The sequence below is a fragment of the Rhinoraja longicauda genome, chromosome 32 (assembly GCF_053455715.1).
Source record: "Rhinoraja longicauda isolate Sanriku21f chromosome 32, sRhiLon1.1, whole genome shotgun sequence".
Classification (NCBI taxonomy): Eukaryota; Metazoa; Chordata; class Chondrichthyes; order Rajiformes; family Arhynchobatidae; genus Rhinoraja; species Rhinoraja longicauda.
In genome coordinates, this window is record NC_135984.1 from 12414772 (window position 1) to 12438520 (window position 23749).

General features: G+C 47.8%; 1 protein-coding gene across 3 annotated transcripts in view; it reads left to right on the forward strand.

Moving 5' to 3' along the window:
• The window catches only part of dscaml1 (Down syndrome cell adhesion molecule like 1), a 494811-nt gene that overhangs the window by 458599 nt on the left and 12463 nt on the right, over nucleotides 1-23749 (forward strand). For all 3 annotated transcript variants that reach the window (XM_078426581.1, XM_078426582.1, XM_078426583.1), the window contains 4 exons: nucleotides 7053-7241; nucleotides 9092-9379; nucleotides 14694-14849; nucleotides 17936-17966. In XM_078426581.1, coding sequence (XP_078282707.1) covers nucleotides 7053-7241; nucleotides 9092-9379; nucleotides 14694-14849; nucleotides 17936-17966 — 664 coding nt within the window. The remainder of the gene's footprint in view (nucleotides 1-7052; nucleotides 7242-9091; nucleotides 9380-14693; nucleotides 14850-17935; nucleotides 17967-23749) is intronic.

Here is a 23749-nt window from a genome sequence, read left to right on the forward strand (position 1 = left end):
TCGGGGGATGAGAGAACTGCGCATGTTCTTCCAGCACTCTCTGTTCTTTGTTTTTCTTTATTTACGTGGAGGTGTTGTGCTTAGCCTTCACGTGCAGTTTAAAAAAATATATAACGTTCGGATGAACCACTGAGTTAATCGTCCTTTGAACCTTCTAAAGATTCCCAACCCCTGTCATTCCCGGTTTAGCTTGAGCTTGCTGTTGTTGCTGATTTGCGTCTGCAGCATCGTCTAATGAATGGGCAATGTGAACGGAAGCAAATGCAGCCCTTGCGCGAGAATGCCCTCAAAAGCAATGAGGTGTACTTGAACCGTAATGCCCCTGAATGTGACCGTGTTGTTTCTGGCTGGACCAATACACAACGGATATGGCTACGCTCTTCCCTGGTGAGGGAGTAGGCCTTTAGGGTGTAGGAAGGAACTGCAGATGCGGGTTTACACGAGAGATAGACACGAAATGCTGGAGTAACTCAGCGGGACAGGCAGTGTCTCTGGACAGAGGGAACGGGTGATGTTTCAGACTGAGAGTCGGGGAGAGAGAGACACGGAGATAAGGTGGGAAAATGAGACTTCAAAGGGGATGAGATCAAGGAAAATGTAGAATAGGGAGATTAAATTTAATCAGGGGGACAGTCAGACTGGTCGGAGAACTAGGAAGGGGGGATGGAGAGAGAGGGAAAGCAAGTGTTATTTGAAGTTCAACGCCTTAGAGATGCTGCCTGACCCGCTGAGTTTCTCCAGCACGTTGTGTCTATCTGAGTCCTGGGTCAATATAGGTCAGATCGGGTAGCAATGGCAAACTTCATTCCTTAAATTTCAAATGAGTTCGTACAACAGTAGTAGTGGCCTTGCCGACATTGTTATATGTTACTCCAGATATATTTAATTAGCTGAATTTTAAATTCCCCAGCTGCCTGTAGGGATTTGAACTTGTGTGTCTGGTTCATTAGTCTGAGCCTGCAGATTATTAGGCCAGTAACAGAGTTTTTCTGCAGCCTCTCCTGGCGGCCTGTTTTGTGCCTGGAGGCCTGGGTGGCCAGGTGAAGACAGGCCGCCGTGAATTTTCACGGAGTGGGTCCGATCCGTTTACAGATTGCATCCGTTTAAGTCCCATTGTACTGGGCAGAGTTAAATCAGGACCTCGATCATCCCTCAGTGCTGCTTTCAGCTGTCATAGCAACAGCCCGTGCAGCTGCAGCCATTCCCCGAGGCCTGCCTTTGGAGAATGGATGATTTCCATTGCAAATATCAGCGACCTGAGATGGGGAGGACTGTGCGTGTACGTGTGTGTGTGTGCGCGCGGGGCTGATGCGTGTGAGCGTAGTGGGTTGTTGATGACCGACCAATGTTGGTTGGAGGCCTGATCTCAGGCACAATCACCGCGGTTGGAGATCCTGCGGGCGTTATTTGAAATGTAATTTCCTCCCCCCCTTCTTCACCTCTCCCCCCCCCCCCACACTATCTGTTACCACGGCAGGGAGGTCGCAGTCATCGGGAGCCGTGCACAAAGATTTACGACACTCTGTGAATCCCCCCCCACCCCACCCCCTAATCACACTGTCGGTGTGGTCAAATGGAATGCAATTTCCAGTCTCATTACGTTCAAAATAACCGAAACACACCACGACAGGAATTGTTTTCGTTCCCACTGCACATCCAGAGTAACTGCTTCTGAAGCGAGATCGGTGGCATCTGTGACATTAACCCTTTGAGGGACATCGACCTCTTTTTTTTTTCAGCCTGCTGCCTAATTTCTGGTCTCCGGAGACTTGCTAGGTTGCAAATCTGTTTGTAACAGTTTGTAACATTTGCCCTGTGGCAACTTTGCAAGTGACCCTCAGCACAGGCTGCTCATTTCACTGATCACTCAACCAGCTGCCAATATCGGTCCGTTCAGCTCCGTTAAACTCTCCCCTGACTCCGTCCCTTCTTTCAGTGCACCCCCCTGGACAAGTTTCTCCTTCCTTTCTCTCTGCTTTGCCTCCCTTTATTTTCTTCCTTTCCACCTCCTCCTTTCCTTCTGACCTAGAACTCCCTGGTGTGCACAAAGCAGAAGGAGACCATTCGGCCCGACATGTCCATGCTGTATTTGGTGCTCCATTTATTCCTTCGCCCATCAGCATAACCCTCCCCCCTTACGTTTCTCCAGTCTCCTCTTAAATTTAGACACAAATTGCTGGAGTAACTCAGCGGGTCAGGCAGTGTCTCTGGAAAAAAGAATGGGTGATGTTTTGGGTTGAGATCCTTCTTCAGCCTGAGAGGTAGGTCTCAGGGGTCTTGATCCGAAACGTCACCTAAGCTGCAGAACTTCAGCATCTGCAGTTCCTTCCTACTCCTCTTAAATTTAGTTTTTTGTTTGAGTTTTAGAGATGCAGCATCAGGAACAGGTCCTTCGTCCCACCTAGTGCATTCAAGAGAGAGCTAGATAGAGCTCTTAAGGATAGCGGAGTCAGGGGGTATGGGGAGAAGGCAGGAACGGGGTACTGATTGAGAATGATCAGCCATGATCACATTGAATGGTGGTGCTGGCTCGAAGGGCCGAATGGCCTCCTCCTGCACCTATTGTCTATTGTCTACATTTTCCCATTTCGCAACCACTCCCAGCACAGGAGAGGCAATTTACAGAGGCTAATTAACCTACAAACCAGCACGTCTTTGAGACGTGTGAGGAATCCGGAGGAAACGCACAGTCACAGGGAGTTCGTGCAAGCTCCACAGAGACAGCACCTGGAGTCAGGGTTGAACCCGGGTCTCTCGTGCTGTGAGGTAGCAGCTCTACCAGCTGTGCCACTGTGCCGTCCTACATTAGTTGCCTGTGAGAGGGAGTGCCACATTTTCACCATGAGTTCAGTTTTCCGTTCTGCGGCACAGTGGTGCAGTTGGGAGAGCTGCCGCCTGCCTCTCAGTGCCAGGGACCTGGGTTCAATCCTGACTTCAGGTGCTGTCTGTGTGGAGTTTGCACATTTTCCCAGTGGCCGCGTGGGTTTCTTCAGGGTGCTCTGAGTTCCTCCGACATCCCAAAGGCATGCGGGTTTGTAGGTTATTTGGCCTAAATAAAATTGCCCCTGTTGTGTAGGGAGAGGATGAGAAAGTGGGATAACATAGAACTAGTGTGAACAGGTGATCGATGGTCGGCGTGGACTTGGTTGGGCCGAAGAGCCTGTTCCCAAGCTGTATCACTAAACATTTTTGGTAGTATAGTATATTGTCACGTGTACCCAGGTACAGTGAATAGTTTTTTGTTGCGTGCTTTCCGTATCCACCCAGCAGAAAGGCTGTAGGAAATAACTGCAGATGCTGGTTTAAATCGAAGGTAGGCACAAAATGCTGGAGTAACTCAGCGGGACGGGCAGCATCTCTGGAGAGATGGAACGGGTGACATTTCAGGTCAAGACCCTTCTTCAGACTGATTGACTTCAGTCTGAAGAAGGGCCTCGACCCGAAACGTCACCTGTTCCTTCTCTCTGGAGATGCTGCCTGTCCCGCTGAGTTACTCCAGCATTTTGTGTCTACCAGCAGAAAGGCTGACTGGATTTCTCGGTGATTTTTCTCTCCCATGCCAATAGCCATCAGACACTAGACAATAGACAATAGACAATAGGTGCAGGAGGAGGCCATTCGGCCCTTCGAGCCAGCACCACCATTCAATGCGATCATGGCTGATCATTCTCAATCAGTACCCTGTTCCTGCCTTCTCCCCATACCCCCTGACTCCGCTATCTTTAAGAGCTCTATCTAGCTCTCTCTTGAAAGCATCCAGAGAATTGGCCTCCACTGCCTTCTGAGGCAGAGAATTCCACAGATTTACGACTCTCTGACTGAAAAAGTTTTTCCTCATCTCTGTTCTAAATGGCCTTATCACTTATTCTTAAACTGTGGCCCCTGGTTCTGGACTCCCCCAACATTGGGAACATGTTTCCTGCCTCCAACGTGTCCAACCCCTTAATAATCTTATACGTTTCGATAAGATCCTCTCTCATCCTTCTAAATTCCAGTGTTTACAAGCCTAGTCGCTCCAGTCTTTCAACATATGACAGTCCCGCCATTCCGGGAATTAACCTAGTGAACCTACGCTGCACGCCCTCAATAGCAAGAATATCCTTCCTCAAATTTGGAGACCAAAACTGCACCCAGTACTCCAGGTGCGGTCTCACTAGGGCCCTGTACAACTGCAGAAGGACCTCTTTGCTCCTATACTCAACTCCTCTTGTTATGAAGTGCCCGCGGGTTTCCGAGATGTTCTATGGTTGCCTCGGTGAAAGTGGGAGCAGCATATTTTGCAGTGTAACTACTCAGAGGATTGAGGGCCGGCTGTGCTCTGCGAAAGCCCGGTGTGTCAAAGTCCGCTGACTTCACGGCCTCTCTGCGAACATCTGCTGAGAGCAGGTCGAAATCCTCTGCTCTGCAGAAGGCAAAACCCAGCATGTCGGTAGTCAAGGTACGCAGCGCCCCCTGTAGTTCATCTCATCAGCGCCACACAACCCAAGCAGCATTTGCTCCATCTGTCAAGGCACATAATGTAATTATTAGTGAATTACCACCTCCCCCGTTCCAGAAATATTACACATCAATGTTTCCTTGACTTCTTAATACTGTATTATACGTGTTGACATGGGGTGAGTATCTGTAATTATGATGTGATGTGAACAAGCTGCTTGTTTATCTGATCATTGTGACAAGCAAAGTCCTCGCATTGTTTGTGTAAATTTAAATTGGTGCTAATTTCTGATTAGATGTTGCACGATTGACCAATCTCACAAATGCCTGCGGCCCTGGATTCATTGTCAGACTCCATTCCGTAGCCCCCTTCCATTCTCCTTTGGTCGCCCCTCCAATCAGTCTCATTCCTTCCCTCCTCACAATGTCGGTGGTTGTCCTGCTTCTTCCTCTCTGGCTCCCTGCTCCTTTTGCCACTGTTGAGAGTAACCGTGCGGAGAGAAATTTAAGGGCAGCACGGTGGCGCAGCGGTAGAGTCGCTGCCTTGCAGCACCAGGGATCCAGGTTCGATCCTGACCACAGGTGCTGTCTGTATGGATTTTGTACGCTCTCCCCGTGACCTGCGTGGGTTTTCTCCGGGAGCTCTGGTGTCATCCCACACTCCAAAGACATACAGGTCTGTAGGTTAATTGGCTTGGTAAAATTGTAAATTGTCCCTCGATTGTGTAGGATAGTATTGGTGTGCAGTGATCGCTGGTGGGTCGAAGGGCCTGTTTCCACGCTGTATCTCTTAATTAAACTAAACTAAACTAATGACCACATTCCCACTCCTATTCCTTGCCTCTTCTCTTGAAGGTGCCAAACGTGCTGGAGTTACACTAGCCAGTAACCAGAGAGGACAATAGAGTCACAGAGATACAACATGGAAACAGGCCCATCAACTCCCTCCAGACTCCACCACTAACCTACACACTAGGAGCAATTTACAGTCACCAATTCGCCTCCCAGCCCATACGTCTTTGGCATGTGGGAACGGGTGGAGGAAACCCACGTCGTCACAGGGAGAATGAGCAAAGTCCACACAGGCGTACAGGTTCAGTCTGAAGAAGGGTCTCGACCCGAAACGTCACCCATTCCTTCTCTCCCGAGATGCTGCCTGACCTGCTGAGTTACTCCAGTATTTTGTGAATAAATCGATTTGTACCAGCATCTGCAGTTATTTTCTTGTACAGGTTTGTAGGTTAATTGGCTTGGCAAATGTAAAAATTGTCCCTAGTGTGTGCTGGATATTGTCATTATGCGGGGATCGCTGGTCGGCGCCGACCCGGTGGGCCGAAGGGCCTTTTTCCGCGCTGTATCTCCAAACTAAACTAAACTAAAAGACAGGACCGGAGGTTGGAATCAAACACAGGTGTCTAGAGCAAAGAGGCAGCAGCTCTACCCGCTGCACCACTGCCACGGATTGTCCAAAAGGCGTTGCGGTAAGAAGAAATAAATGGTCAGGCAAAGAATTCTGAAGGGTGCCTGTGACATGTAATAGATGTAACAACCGTCAAGCTGAATGCGGTGACGATTATTACAGCGGCCCACTCTACAATCAATGTATCACCCAGATGTCTGCAGCGAGAATGTTTTGTGGCAAGGTTGGTTGAGAGATGAATGTTTGCCAAATGCCTTGGCAGATACAGTGTTTCAATAATTAAAAATGCTCAAGGCAGTCTGTTGAACAGTATCATATCGAGGCAATGTGCATTCATTTAAAAAATCCAGCCAAGTCTCATTCTTATTACTTATTCAAGACAAATTCAAGTACAATAGGTAGAACAAAGGTACAAGCAGTGGATCCAGAGTGTGGAATATAACCCTCTTCACTATAGTGCAATGGTTCTCTAGACAAAGTCCAATGACAGTAATGAGGTGGAGGTGAATAGGACAGTACCTTACATTTATGGAAGGACCATTCAGAAGCCTGAGAACAGTGGGGGGTGGGGGGGGGGGGGGTGTTCCTGAGTTTGATGGTGCGTGCTTTCAAGCTTCCGTACCTCCTGCCTGATGGAGAAGACAGATTTGGAGAGATATGGTCCAAAGGCGGGAAGGCAGGACTAGTGCAACTGGGACATGTTGGCCGGTGTGTGCACGTTGGGCCGAAGGGCCTGTTTCCACGCTGTGTCACTCGAAGAAGGAATGACTGGGGTGGGACATATCTTTGATTATGTTGGCTGCTTTTCCAAGGCAGCGTGAAGTGTGGATGGAATCGATGGCGGGACGTCTGGTCCGTGTGATGGACTGAGCTGGAAGCTTCTACTGGGGTAGAAAATCAGCCTAGAAATTATTGACTGGCAGCATTGGTACAATGAGCCAAATTACCTGCTCTTTCTTATCTTTCTTAAGTACTTGCCCGCAATCCAAGTGATAATTATTTTTTTAAATAACCTCTCAGTGCACATGAAATACTGAGCCTTCGTGAGTAAAAAAAGGTCTTGTTTGATGAAAAGGTTAATCTTTGCAAAGCTGAGCAAGATCTCACTGGCCAGCGAGCCTGATGGAGGCTGGGAAGTTCAGCTGGCAATTCAATTTGCAGCGCTAATGAGACATCATTCGTGCTTCCCCGACAGGCTTTTTGCTGCAGTACTCAGTAGATAACAGTGAGGAATGGAAGAACATCGTCATCAACCCTGGCGAGCGCTCCTTCAAGCTGGACAACCTCAAATGCGGCACTTGGTACAAGGTGAAGCTGGCAGCTAAGAACAGTGTCGGGGCGGGACGTATCAGCGAGATTATTGAAGCCAAGACCCACGGAAGGGGTAAGCCAGCCAGGAAACTGCCTCCCACTGCTCATTGAACCTGGAGGTGGAACTAACTAATTTATGTGCATGAGTCGTTATGAAGGCATTGCGATTACTTTACCAAGTTAATAAACCGGAGAACTAAACCAGTTATCAGGAGATGCAAATTCAATTTCTCCAAACTTGCTTTAATTAAATAATCTGGAAATAAAAAGCTATTATTAGCATGGTATTATTGGTGATGACAAAATCACAACCTTGTTGTAAGATGCTATTCAGGTTCATGGATTTTATTCTAGAAGAAATCTTCTGCTTTCTGGTTTTGTAACTAACTCCAGGCCCACAGCACTATTGTCAACTCTGAATTGTCCACTGAGTTAGTATGGACTAGATGGGTTGACTGGCCTTCATAAGACTTAGGAGCAGAATTAGGCCATTCAGCCCATCAAGTCTACTCCACCATTTAAACATGACTGATCTATCTTTCCCCCTCAACCACATTCTCCTGCCTTCTCCCCATAACCCCTGACACCCGTACTAATCAAGAATCTATCAATCTGCGCCTTAATAGTACCCAATGACATGGCCTCAACAACTGTCTGTGGCAATGAATTCCACAGATTCACCATCCTCTGACTAAAGAAATTCATCTTCAGAAGTTCATGAGTGATAGGAGCAGAATTAGGCCATTCAACCCATCAAATCTACTCCACCATTCAATCATGGCTGATCTATCTTTCCCTCCTAATTCCATTCTGCTGCCCTCTCCCCATAACCCCTCCTTATCTTCTTTCTAAAGATATGTCCTTTTATTCTGAGGCTATGACCTCTGCTCCTAGACTCTCCCACTAGTGGCCTCTACAGGCCAGGTTCAGTTGCCTGATAACATCTGTGAGGAAACAGATATATATATATATATATGTTAAGATATATAAACATAAACAAATATTTAAAGTGATGTTGATGTTTAGGGTGGCACAGTGGCACAGTGGCCCACTGCAAAACTGGTTTTTGTTTTGTTTCAAACACTATGGATCCAGACTTTAGGCTTCAGATTCCCACCATGGTTCCGGGCCCAAAGGTTCAAGTAGAACATAAAACATAGAACAGCTCCGCACAGGAACAGGCCAATCGGCCCACAAAGTCTGTGCCAAGCATTATGTCACTACCGATTCTTATCTGCCTGCACATAATCCATATCTCTCCATACCCTGCATATCCACGTGCCTATCCAAGTCTCTAAAACGCCATTATTGTATCTGCCTCCAACACCACCACCACCACCACCACCACCACCACCACCACCACCACCACCACCACCACCACCACCCCCGGCAGCGTGTTCAAAGGCATTTACCGCCCTCTGTGTAAAAAAAACTTGTCCCTACACATCTCTTTTAAACTTTGCCCCTCTCCCCTTAAAGCTACGCCTCTAGTTTTTTATATTTCCATCCTAGAGATAAAGGTTCTGACTGTCTACCCCGTCTATGCCAAAAAGAGAGTGCAGACTGAAGATGTTGGGGCATACTGATTCTGTACTTTAAGGATTTGGCCCCTAGAAGTTCAAACCTTCTTGGTTCAGGATTTAAATTTGAAGTAAATGGTTTCCCATTAAGAGTTAAAGAAGGATTTCAGTTCAGTTCAGTTTATTGTTACGTGTACTGAAGTACAGTGAAAAGGTTTTGTTGCGTGCGAACCAGTCAGCAGAGAGACAATACATGATTACAATCGAGACATTTACAGTAATTGGGGCCCAAAATATGATAATTTGAACACACGACAATGTTTTAGATGTTTATTCATAAAGCATTCACCCGAATGTCGTGGGAATAAATGTGCATCTTATTTCATTCCTCTTCTTGCTCTAGAACCTGCGTTCAACAAAGATACCCATCTCTTTACGCACATTAACTCCAGCCACGCCAGGCTTAACCTCCAGGGGTGGAACAATGGCGGCTGCCCCATCACGGCGATCATCATGGACTACCGTCCCAAAGGCACATGGCCCTGGGTTACCCTGAGGACCAACCTATCCAACGGGATCTTCCTGCAGGACCTGAGGGAGGCCACCTGGTATGAGTTGAAGATGCGAGCCTGTAACAGTGCAGGTTGTGGCAATGAAACCAGGCAGTTTGCCACCCTAGATTATGATGGAAGTAAGTCATGGCAAGAAGGGGCACTTACCTTTTACTCTACTGGCTTCTCATTGCTTCCTTGGCAATACTATTCCTTGAGGTTAATGATAAGGGAACTGAGCACCTGAATGAAATGATACCCCCTCAACATCTAACTAAAACACATCTATCTGCAACTTTCCTCTCTGCTCCAGATCCCAGCAGTCTCTAGTGCCTCCATTTCTTCCCCCAAATTTCCCCTTGCCTCATTCTTCCGTGTAACTGTTGAGCCATGATATGTTGATGTGATAAAAAAAAGGCCATTCGGCCCAACTCTTTGCCGTTGCACAGCCAAACCGCACAGGAAAAAAAGAAAATACTACAAGCACTCAAACAATTTATTCCTGTTTGTTAGTCATGGTGAGATATATAACAGTTCAAGAGTACTTTATTGTCACATGTACCTAGATATGCTGAAGTGCTTTGTTTTGTAGGCAATCCAGTAAAATCATACTACAAGTAGGACCACCAATTATCCGGCAACTGGTAGACCTGTAGACCTCATCGGGTCTTCTGCAGGCCGATCGGCGGGTCAAGTTTGACCCCCTGCGGCCGGGGCTCTGGAACTCTGGCCCGGCCAGAGCCGGCAGATCCGTTCCCATAGCCGACTTCCGAGGCTGACTTTGCGGGAGAGTGTCTCGGCCCCTCAGCGTTCCGGTACCGTTTGACCGTTCCGGTACCGTTTGACTCCATTCGGAGGCCGTGACCTCTGTTGGTCTGGCAAAACGGATAATCCAGAAAGGTGTCGGAACCAAGGGGTACTGGAAAATCGGTGGTGGACTTTATAACATAAACGCAATCAAAGGCATAAGTATAAACTTCAACGCAAACCGAAAATAGCAAAAATATACAGTAGGTCAGGCAGAACCTTGTGGAGAGAGAAACCAATCCAACATTTCAGGTCAATTACTCTAGTTTTCTCTCTCCACGGATGCTGCCTGGTCTGCTGAGTGTTTCTAGCAGTTTCCACTTCTATTTCAGATTTCCAGCATCTGCATTTACTTTTTGATTGTTTTTAGATCCACTCTACCTAGTCTCTGGTAGACATTGAATGTTCTTCCGTTAGAACCAACAACCCTCTTAGCATCACCTTGCCCATCCAATGACCATGGCTGTAAAAAAGGGGTTAATCAGTTTCACGCTAAAATAAATGTAATATAAATGACATCAGGTTCATCCCAGGGCCCCTCACTGTGTAGTGATGATGTCCAGGCAGTGCTGGATGAATGGTTATTAAGAATTATAGAATTTGTAATAATAGCACACCACTGGGAACATGGTGGTTAAGTTACTAGACTAGTAATTCAGAGGCTTGACAGCCGTAACCTGAGTTTAAATCCCACCAGAGAATTGGAGGAATTTTTTAATTCAGTTAATTAAATAACCTGAATTTCAGAAGCTAATATTAGTAATGGTGACAATGAGATTACCATATTGTTGTAAAAATCCACACTTACACCTCGTTACCCATTGACTTACTATCCACGGGCCCGACACTCCTGAGCTTGGCTGCGTATTACTGTGAGTGTGGGCAAGGATAGGGCATCTCTCCCTGGACCGACGCCTGGTGTGCCCACTAAATGCTGTCCGCCAGGGGATAGCAACATAGACAGTAGGTGCAGGAGGAGGCCATTCGAGCCAGCACCGCCATTCAATATGATCATGGCTTAACATCCAAAATCAGTACCCCGTTCCTGCTTTCTCCCCATATCCAAGGTCTGGGGCCGAGATGGACTGCACTTGATTCTTGTGCTGGAAAGCAGTGGAATATCAATGGTCGGCGTGCAGTGGAGCTGGGGATCGGGATGGTCATACGTATCAGCGAATAACAAGGACTTTGGTCCTCTGATGCCCCCCGGGAAAGGAAATTTGACCAATATACTCGGACTGGCCTTTATGTGACCATGTTGCAAAATGGTTAACCCTCCGCTTCCCTCTGGCAAGGCATGGTGAAGCTCTCAATTGTGGGCACCCCATCCCATTCTGCATGGCAGTCAAAGATGGGCAATAAGTGTGATGCTCAACCCTTGAACTGATAAAGCAAACAAGCGAAGCAGTGACTCCTGAAAAAGAAAGTCAATGCTTCCATGAGGGCGCAGTAGACCCAAGAATGTAGGAACTGAATTGGGAAGGGAATTGAGTTAGATGGAGTTCTCGGGGCTAGTGGAATCAAGGGATATGGGGAGAAGGCAGGCACGGGGTATTGATTGGGGACAATCAGCCATGATCACAATGAATGGCGGTGCTGGCTCGAAGGGCCGAATGGCCTCCTCCTGCACCTATTTTCTATGTTTCTATGGAAGACTAGACTTAAGGCATGTCTGGACCATAAACACCAGTGATGATCTGTGGGGTCCATTATCTGGTTTCTGGGCTTCAATTCTACATAAACATGAAAATCAAAGATAAGTTCAGACACTGAAATAAAACCAAAAATGCTGGAAAAAAAATCAGCAGGTCCAGCAGCATCTACAGGAAAAAATAATCTTAAAGAAGACCGGGCGAAATAGCCCCATAGCCCTGACACATGCCCTGGACATGAGGCACAACGGAAGTAAGAGTGTGGAGTGGGAGCGCACTTGAATCATCTCTGCCTGGACTGCCACGGCGCACAGGAGGGAACCATTTTGATAACCCAAGGACGGCAGTGTACAGGGGGACCCATATTGGTAGCCCACAGGCCACAGTACACTAGGGGAGCCATTTTGATAACCCATGGGCCACTGTGCACAGGGGGAGCCATTTTGGTAGCCCAGAGGCCGACGTGCACAGGGGGACCAGTTGAATGCAGTAACCCACAGAGTCAGCATGGATCTCGGGCCTTGCTATGGTAGCTTGGGGGCAGTGGGAGGTTATTATGACATGTCTATCCGAGCGTTGAGCAACAAATGCAGAATGGTACATGGGGTTGAGCCTGAGGGGGGTGCGTGAAAGTCCCTGGCAGAGGCAGGTGACGATGTGCTTTGAGCTGACAGGCTAGCAGAGAGCAACCTTTACCTGACTGGCACTATTAATGCCCAGATCTGGCAGAGTCAGGAGGAGGTGGAGCGGGGAGAGAAAATAGCAGGCTTGCACAGTAATAGGACTTGAAGTCTCTCCAGCTGACTGGGCCATTTCCTCTGTGTTTTAATTCGCTCATCAGCAGAACCAAAGCTGCCAGCCCATCTGTCAGTTCGTGCAGAGCCTCAGGGCGTGCCGACTAATAAATCTCTCTTTTCCCCAGCGCTAAACCTTCCCCACTCGCGCTCCTCAAATCTGCAAGTCACCAATAGTTCCAGTCAAAGAAGGTTCTTCTCTCAGAGAGAGTAGAGCTCACTGATTCCAGGAGTGGGGGCAAAGGAGAAGTGAATTAACATGGGAGCAAGAATTAAATAGAATACGTTGACGATCTGGGCCAGTGTTTATGTGGTGCTGCCATCCTCTCTCACACCTGTTTTGTTTAGTTTAGTTTAGGGATACAGCGTGGAAACAGGCCCTTCGTCCCACCGAGTCAACGCTGACCAGCGATCACCTGTATCCTAGTTCTATCCTACACATCAGGGCCAATTTGCAGAGGCCAATTAACCAGCAAACCTGTACATCTTTGGAATGGGGAAGGAATCCAGAGCATCCAGAGAAAACACACTTGGTCACAGGGAGAACGTACAAACTCCATACAGGCAGCACCCATGGTCAGGATTGAACTCAAGTCTCTGGTGCTGTAAAGCAGCAACTCTACCGCTGCGCCACCACTCTTTCTCTCTCAAATACTTGCTTCGCATTATCTTATTGTGTATCTCAGCAATGGTCATTCCACAATGGGAGGCCACAAGGAATTACATTTCAATTGTGGTGAAAGATATGGATAAAGGATACTTAACATTAAATCTGCCTTTTAACTAAGAACACAAATTGGTGCCTACAGTAGGCTGAGTTGGTGATATGTTGTTTCATTGGGTTGTTTAAATTAATACTGACCAGCTAATTAATTTATTGCATTGTATGGGAGGCGCATTCCCAATCTCGTTGTACCCCTGTACAATGACAATAAAGATATATTGTATTGTATTGTTAGTGAGGCTCCCTTTTATGGAGTACTCTGTTCAGTTTTAGTCACCCTGCTCCAGGAAAAATGCCATTAAACTGGTCGGAGAGCAGAGAGGATTTACCAGAATATTGCTTGGACTCGGGGCCCTGAGCTGAAGGGAGAGGTTGCGCAGTCTAGAACGGTATTCCTCAGAGCACAGAAGACCTGATCTTATAGAGGTGGACAAAATCATAAGTGGAATAAATAGAATGAATAAATGCCCTTTTCCCAGAGTAGGGGAATCAAGAACTAGAAGGCATCGGTTTAGTTGGTTCAGATTTAGTGAATTACTAGACCAAGTGGACCCTTTGGGCCCAAACCTTTCCTGCATCCTCTCCTCCCCCCTTCCCCCCCCCCCCCCACTCCATCCCCCTCAACCCTATCCTACCTCCCCCCCGTTCTTCCCCCCTCCCTCCCGAGGAGATAGATTTAAACTTTAAAATGTGAATAACTTTAAAAATATAACACCAATTTCAATGAAACTTCTTCCATTAGCACTAAAGGTACGACGGTGAGTAAGGTGGGCCTAAAATTGTTGCCCTATCGTGTACCGTTTTGGCTGTAGTTCAGGAACAAACAGACAAACAAACGAGAGTTTTAGTACATAGATAGTGAAGAGATCTAGTGTTTGAAATCGTGAGGGAATAGAGAGGGTGAATGCACAGACTCTTTTACCCAATTTAGCGGAATCAAAAACAAGAGGACATATGTTTAAGGTAAGAGAGGAAAGATTTAATGGGAACCTGAGGGGCAACTTTTTCACACATGGGTATGTAGACCAAACTGTCCAGAAGCGACAGTCATTTTGGGACATTTATTTGAAGTATTTCTCATCCCCCTCCGTCCAATGGTCACTTTGCAGCCCGAGAGGTGAAATATGAGTGCAAATTGTTATCTCTACTTTAATCTTAACATCTTTTTCACCTCAACATCCATGAATCAGTATAAATGAAATCTTCGAGACCCAGCGGATGCTTCACTCGATGACTGAGAGGAACCATTTCATTTTTATGTCATCTATAAATAACAAATGTGTTTGTTATAAATAATTTAAAAATCACTGAAGTAAATGCAGTAATCTGATTTCAGGCCTAAGGCAATTGTAACCCTTCTCAACGCCACTGTTACAGTTCACGACCCCCCCCCTCCCTCCCCCCCAGTAAACCCCCAGGTGAATGTTATCTAAATTTTGATTTATTTCCACTTCTCTTCCTTGTTCTAATATTTCAGGCACGATCCCACCGATCAAGTCGATGCAAGGCGAGGGCGATGATGTGAAGAAGTTGTTTACCATTGCTTGTCCTGTGATCCTGGCAACCGTTGCCGTGGCACTACTGTTTGTTATCCGGAAGAAACGCAAGGAAAAGAGGCTGAAGAGACTGCGGGGTGAGCAGGGATGGACGGGGAACGTCAGCAAGTGGTCTTGGTGGGATGTTGGCAAGTTTAGTCTAGTTTGGAGGTACAGCGCGGAAACAGGCCCTTCAGCCCACCGAGTTGGCACCGACCAGTGATCCCCGTGCACTAACACTCTCCTACACACTAAAGGGACAATTTAAATTTCTACCAAGCCAATTAACCTACAAACCTGTACGTCATTGGAGTGTGGGAGGAAACCGGAGATAGACAATAGACAATAGACAATAGGTGCAGGAGTAGGCCATTCAGCCCTTCGAGCCAGCACCGCCATTCAATGCGATCATGGTTGATCACTCTCAATCAGTACCCCGTTCCTGCCTTCTCCCCATACCCCCTCACTCCGCTATCCTTAAGAGCTCTATCCAGCTCTCTCTTGAAAGCATCCAACGAACTGGCCTCCACTGCCTTCTGAGGCAGAGAATTCCACACCTTCACCACTCTCTGACTGAAAAAGTTCTTCCTCATCTCCGTTCTAAATGGCCTACCCCTTATTCTTAAACTGTGGCCCCTTGCTCTGGACTCCCCCAACATTGGGAACATGTTTCCTGCCTCTAATGTGTCCAATCCTCTAATTATCTTATATGTTTCATTAAGATCCCCCCTCATCCTTCTAAATTCCAGTGTATACAAGCCCAATCGATCCAGCCTTTCAACATACGACAGTCCCGCCATTCCGGGAATTAACCTAGTGAACCTACGCTGCACGCCCTCCATAGCAAGAATATCCTTCCTCAAATTTGGAGACCAAAACTGCACACAGTACTCCAGGTGCGGTCTCACCAGGGCCCGGTACAACTGTAGAAGGACCTCTTTGCTCCTATACTCAACTCCTCTTGTTATGAAGGCCAACATTCCACTGGCTTTCTTCACTGCCTGCTGTACCTGCATGCTTCCTTTCATTGACTGATGCACTAGGACACCCAGATCTCGTTGAACTCCCCCTCCTCCTAATCTTTGACTATCTCCCAATAGTCCATCTCATTGTGTTTTATGAATTCTGCATGGACCTGCACTGGTTCACTGTAAGAGACACAACGTGCTGGAATGACTCAGCGGGTCAAGCAGCATCTCTGGAGGAATAGGATTGGTGACATTTTGGGGTCAGGACCCTTCTTCAGACCATTCGGGTCCCGACCTAAAACATCACCCGTCGCGATTCTCCAGAGACGCTGCCTGACTCGCTGAGTTACTCCAGCACTTTGTGTCGATCTTCGGTTAAAAACCAGCTTCTGCAGTTCCTTTCTACACGCTTATTCTCTGGTGTGTTTGCCTTGGCCCTGCCAGGTGCACAGAAAGTGAGCCTGGCTGAGATTTAATTAGAGTCCGGTCTCGTTAAAGCGTCACTGTGGTGGTGCAGGTGGTGGAGAAAGCTCCCCCTGGGTGGGGGTGGCAGCAATTTGAGTTGGACGGCCAGGGAGAACGGCAGAGGCAGGATCCTTGGAATCATTTAGGTGACAGTTGGAAATGTTGAAGGCAAGACTGCAGGGTCTCACACACGGATGAGCTGACAGAAGCTGAGTGATCCCCTTCATCTGTGAGACTTCCCTGCACCCTCCCGCAAGACACTCAGAAAGCAGGTCAGGCAATGACTCTGGAAGAAGAAACGGTTAACATCTCAGGAGGCAAACCCTTCATCTGAAAAGACAAAGGGAGCAAAAAATAAATGCTTGTAAGTTGTCGAGGTGGTGGGGAGAAGGATGATGCCCTTAAAACCACTTGTCCTGAGGGGGTGTAGGAAAACAACTGCAGATGCTGGTACAAATCGAAGGTATCACAAAAATCTGGAGTAACTCAGCGGGTCAGGCAGCATCTCAGGGGAGAAGGAATGGGTGACGTTTCGGGTTGAGACCCCTCTTCAGACTGAAGAAGGGTGTCGACCCAAAACGTCACCCATTCCTTCTCTCCTGAGATGCTGCCTGAGCCGCTGAGTTACTCCAGCTTTTTGTGATGCCTGTCCTGAGGGGGATATATGTGAGAGTTATGGTCCATGTTGCCATGGTGTTAATTGTAAACAAGATCATTCAGTCCATGAGTTAATGGAGCTGAACAAAATAATTAAAAAACCAAGAAAGGAGGGCAGGGAGTGAGAAGGCAAACTAGTCAGATTCAGACTGAATCTGAATCTCCCCTTCTGGCGAATCTGAATCTCCCCTTCTACCATCATTACATTTCTGTGGCTCCATATATCTTGCTTATTTTAGAATCTAAAGGTCCAACACAAAACGCCGTCTGTCCATTGCCTCCACAGATGCTGCACTCCTGGCCCGTGGCATTCCTCGAACACTTTGTGTTTTGCTTAGGATACCAGCACCCGCAGTTCTTTTAAAAAAAAATCTCCATCTTGTTTCTAATTTGTTTCTATTACTAATCAGCTCATAAACCGAAGCTCAATTCTTCCTGACGTCTGATCAGCAGCGGCTCTCTCTGCATCTCTCTCCTCACCTCCGAGCCCCAGCACCCGAGCCTGGGATCACGCTGGCAGCATTCAATGTCTGCTGTGGCCTGTGTGTACACACAGACAGAGACAGAGACGGAGACGGAGACAGAGACAGAGACAGAGACAGAGACAGAGACAGAGACAGAGACAGAGACAGAGACAGAGACAGAGACAGAGACAGAGACAGAGACAGAGACAGAGACAGAGACAGAGACAGAGACAGAGACAGAGACAGAGACAGAGACAGAGACAGAGACAGAGACACACACACACACCTCGGGGCAGGCTGGGGAGAGGGAATGGGGCACGCACTGTGGAGGGGGGGAGCCGAGCAGAACGAGATGTCAAAGGACTTCTAAGATCCGTGGCAGTGTAAACGATTTAAATGTCACAACGCGGGGCCTGGGGAAGTCACAAGGACGGCATGAGGACTTCTGACAGGAATCTGCCACTCAGGCTTGCCAATCACCGCGCAAGATTAATCTGCCGCCGCTCGCTCGGGTCACGGTTCAAATTGCAGAGCTCTTGAAGGCAACGACACCACAGCCCCCGCGGGGCGAGACCGGCTCTTTGTGCCTCTTGTCTGAAACTAATCATGTTTTGTTTTGAATATTTCTAGATGCAAAGAGCCTGGCAGAGATGCTGATCAGGTAAGATCCTGTTAATGCATCGACCTGAACGTACCTGGTGTGGAATGTCCACAATCCAACCCCATTCATCCCAGGTCTCCCCGACTCACCCCTCCCTGGCCCTTTGCTTCCTGACCCTCTCCTCCCCGACCCTCAGGTCCCCAACACTCCACACACTCTGAAACACAGCACCAGTTACTTTGCACCCAGTCACTCCAGTCCGAAGCCCTCTACACTTGAATTCTCTGCTCTCCGGCCCTCTGCTCCCCACCCCTCCAATCCCCACTCCTCAAACCACCACTCCCCACCTCTTCTCTCCCCACCCTTCCTCTCCCCACTCCTCTGCTCCCCACCCCTCCACTCCCCACCCCTCCGCTCCCCACCCCTCCCCACCCCTCCTCAAACCACCACTCCCCACCCCTCCGCTCCCCAGCCCTCCCCACCCCTCCTCAAACCACCACTCCCCACCCCTCCGCTCCCCACCCTCCCTCTCCCCACCCCTCCTCTCCCCACCCCTCCTCTCCCCACCCCTCCGCTCCTCAAACCACCACTCCCCGTTCCTCCACTCTCCAACCCTCCACAATTCTCCACTCCACAAGCCACTCCTCACCCCCCCACTCCACTCTCCATCTCGCCACCCCAAACCCCTCCGCTCCCCACCCCTCCATTTCCCGTCTCACTGTGGTCTGCCAGGGACTACCCCACATGCACCACCTCTACCTGGACTCTCTGTCGGGGAGCACCTGCGAATGGCCTTTGCAGCTTGTTTGGAGGGATTGCAGACTTGTAGCCCATTTCCAATATTGCAGATTAGGCAGGATGCCCGAGCCAGGCACCCCTGGGGGTCTAGTTAGGCTCCCCACCTGGTGGAGCCCCAACTTTCCATTGACTTCACGGGAACCGTTTCCTGGAAGGGGAGAGGAATGTGAAGCTACGATTGTATTGCCTGCATTTTGAGCCGTGTCAAGTGAGGTTATGGTCATGTGTACACATACGATGATGTACAGGTACAATGAAAGCCCTGCTTGTGGCAGTATCGCTGGCAGATAGACTCGGACAAAACACAAAACTTTAGATAGTTCCTCTGTCCCTCTCTTCCCCTCCTCCTTCCCAGATCTCCCTCTATCTTCCTGTCTCCACCTATATCCTTCCTTTGTCCCGCCCCCCTGACATCCGTCTGAAGAAGGGTCTCAACCCGAAATGTCACCCATTCCTTCTCTCCCGAGATGCTGCCTGACCCGCTGAGTTACTCCAGCATTTTGTGAATATTTGTACCAGCATCTGCAGTTATTTTCTTATACTTCTTAAACATAAATTACACATCAATTCTTCAAGACAACAAAAATAAAATAACTGTGCTGAGAAGAAGACATTAGTGCAATACAGCGATCCATGGCAAATTTCCAGCCCTCTCGTCTCCACCTCCAGCTGCCTCTTCAAAAATCCTATTTCTGAGACTCGGATCATATCCTAATCTTCTCAGCCTCAGTTGGATATTTTAAAATTTTTAATTGACCTGGGTTGAAGGAAAACTTGGCCTGAACACCTGGGAAAAGCCCACTCTTCTTTAAAATGTGCCCGTGAGCACTTTTACATCCACTGGAGAGAGCCGGTGGTTTCATGGTTATAGTCATATATCATAGAAACAGACCCTTCTGCCAACTGAGTCAACACTGACCGTCAAGCACACATTTTACCTTAGTCCTGCACTGATCCCATTTTATCCTCCTCGCATTCCCATGAACACCACCCCCTCCAGATTCCCCAGTAGCCATTTAACCTTTCAACCCAGGAGGGTCCCAATCCAAAACTCCATCCGTCCATCCCCTCCACTGATGCTGCCTGACCCACTGAGTTTCTCTGGTGATTTGTTTCTTTTTGCTCAAGATTCCAGCATCTGAAGTTCCTTTAGTCTCCAAATCTACATGTCATTGGGATGTAGAGGAAAGGCACATGGTCTCAGGGAGAACATGCAAACTCTGTTCTGTGTGGCAGTCACAGAGACCTGCAGCACCGAAGCAGGCCCTTCACCCGACCACGTCCGTATTGTCCTCATGCCCAGCTGCACTATTGCCACATTAGGACCGCATCCTTCTTAGTTTAGTTTAGTTTAAAGATACAGCGTGGAAACAGGCCCACCGAATCCACGCCAACCAGTGATCCCTGTACACTAGCACTATCCTACACACTAGGGACCATTTACCGAAGCCAATTAACCATTGTGGGAGGAAGCCGGAGCACCCGGAGAAAACCCACGCGGTCACCGGGAGAAACTACAAACTCCGTACAGACAGCACCCGTAGTCAGGATCAAACCTGGGTCTTTGGCACTGTGAGGCAGCAACTCTACCACGGTGTCATCGAGCCACCCTGCCTACTTAAGCTACCCCTCTATTCCCTGTCCACTTAGGCAACGTGTACCTGCTTCTTAAAGTGGCGATCGAATGTGAGTCCGCCTCCTCCACTGCCAGCACATTCTAGATGTTAGCCATTCTTTCTTCAAAGAAAATCATTTCCCTCAAATCCCCAAGATTCCCCTGAGTTGCTGTCTCACAAGAGAGGCAGCACTTCCAGCAGATCCACACTGTGAGCATCACCCCAGGTTTTCACGCTCGGTTGACGTGAATCAACAAGCTTTTGGTTCAACGAGAAGTGTCCTGCCCATTGACCGTGATGTGGGATGTCTCAGTAGTTGGGTTCATAACGTTTGCAGCGCATTTCCCTCCAGGTGCCGCTTCAGAGGACCAGCTGTGACCGGTTCTTCTCTCAGTCTGGCTAAAATAGGGTTTCTGACATGGATTCATTTATATCTTGCTTTTTTTTTTAAAAGAAAAAAAATTTGAACAATTGCCTCTCATTAGACAGGATGTTAATGCATCACTCAGAGTGGACGCTAGGAGATTGGAACAGTCTGCTTCCAATCAAGAGATACTAATACAGGCCTTTGCAATGAAATAACTAACGTTCAAAATTAGTGTGCAAAATTAGAGTGCATGGAATTGGGGGTAGAGTATTAACATGGAAAGAGAACTGGTTGGCAGACAGGAAGCAAAGGGTAGGAATTAACGGGTCCTTTTCTGAATGGAAAGCAGTGACTAGTGGGGTGCCGCAAGGCTCGGTGCTGGGACCCCAGTTATTTACAATATATATTAACGATTTAGATGAGGGAATTAAATGTGACATCTCCAGATTTGCGGATGACACAAAGCTGGGTGGCAGTGTGAGCTGCGATGAGGATGCTATGAGGCTGCAGGGTGACTTGGATAGGTTGGGTGAATGGGCGATTTATGGCAGATGCATCACAATCTGGTTTGGGAACAGCTCTGCCCAGGACAGGAAGGCTCTGCGGAGAGTAGTGCGTTCGACCGAACGCACTGTGGGAACTACACTCGTCCCCCTGCAGGACCTATACATCAGGAGGTGCAGATCCAGAGCCAGCAACATTATGGGGGACCCCCACCACCCCAGCAACGGACTGTTCCAGCTGCTACGGTCAGGCAAACGCCTCCGCTGTCACGCTGTGAAAACGGAGAGGATGAGACGGAGTTTCTTCCCACAGGCCAACTCTCATATCACCAGGGACTCATTTAATTTAATTTACTGTATTAATTTATTTTTTGTGTTAAAAAAAAAATTCTATTCTGTTTTGTAGTTTTAGCACAATCCGCAGGCGTTGCCACTTTCATTTCACTGCACATCTTGTATACGTATGTAACAAATAACGTTGGCGACTTGACTTGAGATGCAGTATAATGTGGATAAATGTGAGGTTATCCACTTTGGTGGCAAGAACAGGAAGGCAGATTATTATCTGAATGGTGTCAGATTAGGAAAAGGGGAGATGCAACGAGACCTGGGTGTGCTTGCACATCAGTCACTGAAAGTAAGCATGCAGGTACAGCAGGCAGTGAAGAAGGCTAATGGCATGTTGGCCTTCATTGCAAGAGGATTTGAGTGTAGGAGCAAGGAAGTCCTGCAGTTGTACAGGACCCTGGTGAGACCGCACCTGGAGTATTGTGTGCAATTTTGGCCTCCTAATTTGAGGAACGACATTTTTCCTATTGAGGGAGTGCAGCATAGGTTCACCAGGTTAATTCCCACGATGGCGGGACTCCTATTTTTAGGAGTAGGCCATTCGGCCCTTCGAGCCAGCACCACCATTCAATGTGATCATGGCTGATCATCCAAAATCAGTACCCCGTTCCTACTTTCTCCCCATATCCCTTGATTCCATTAGCCTCAAGAGCTATGTCTAACTCTCTCTTGAAAACATCCAGTGAATTGGCCTCCACTACGTTCTGTGGCAGAGAATTCCACAGATTCACAACTCTCTGGGTGAAAACGTTTTTCCTCTACCCCTTATTCTTAAACTGTGACCCCTGGTTCTGGACTCCCCCAACATTTGGAACATTTTTCCTGCATCTAGCCTGTCCAATCCCTTAAGAATTTGATGTTTCTATTAGATCCCCTCTCATCCTTCTAAATTCTTCTAAACAAATTCATCCTTCTAAAAGAGCTGCAGACTTGTGATCCTGAGAGTGAAGCTGACCTTACACATGACTAGAAAACAGGCGCAATGGTATTCGCAGTGATGCAGAGTGCACAGATACTGTTTGCAATTCAGTCACTTCCAATAACACGGAGAATCGTGAACCCTGGAAATAAATATAGTGGAAATCTGATGTAGCCACAGTAGAAGCACAGAAAAACGTCTTGCCAGGAACATTAACCGATCCTTGTTTCCAAGACCCGACTGTATTTGCTGTTCCAATACCCTGAATTGAATTGAACTGAATGCTTTATCATCACATGACCAGTCTCAGTGAAATTCTTTGCTTGCGTACCCAAGGTATGCAAATAGTCACCACGTAAAGGCCGCTGACAATGTTACAAAGTACCCCGGCCCAAGTCCTCCTCTGTTCTCCAACCTGTTCCCATCCCCCAAGCAGGGTCCACCTTAGTTCTCCCCCCCCTCCTCACACCAAGTCCTCCTTTGTTCTTCCCGCCCCCCTCCCAGACGGCGCCCCTCCCCTGCCAGATCCTCCGTTGTTCTTCCCCCCTCCCCCTTCACAGTCCCCCCTAACCCTAATAATGGCCAGGCACATGAAGGACTGACACTATGTCTGCCTAGAATGTGTGCACTTTAGTGTCAGCACAAGGCATTTGCCTTGTATCTGAGATTTGTTTAATACGGGTTTCTGTGTCCTTTTATTTTAAAAAAAGAGTCTCATTCTCAATGTTGTGAACATTGCAGGTATGTTTGGAGTTTATTGCCCATTGCTCCATTGCAAAGATCGATTTTATGATCTGCAATGTCTTGGATTATTAGTTATTGCTCCGTGTTCTTTAAGATTCTATTACTTTCCAAATATTTAACTGGAAATTTGTCAAATTTTATTTCACAACACTCCAAGTGAAGTGTCAAACTGGCTGAACATTTAATCCGTCATTTTTGTTAATTAAATTATGGAACAGTCAGGCTATTAAACACTACAACCTCCATCCAAGTTCCGAACTACATAGACTTGAGGGGCATTGTTTTTTGCCTTTGCACTATTATTGTTTGATTCTTTTAAAATAGTGAACTTCTTTTTGTTGCTTATGATGGTGTTTACAGAGTACTATGTTTGGCAGGTAGACACAACATGCTGGGGTAACTCAGTGAGTCAGGCTGCGTCTCAGGAGAGAAGGAATGGGAGACGTTTCGGGTCGAGACCCTTCTCCAGACTGATGTCAGGGGAAGGGGCGGGACAAAGATAGGATGTAGCAGGAGACAGGAAGACAGTGGGAGAACCGGGAAGGGGG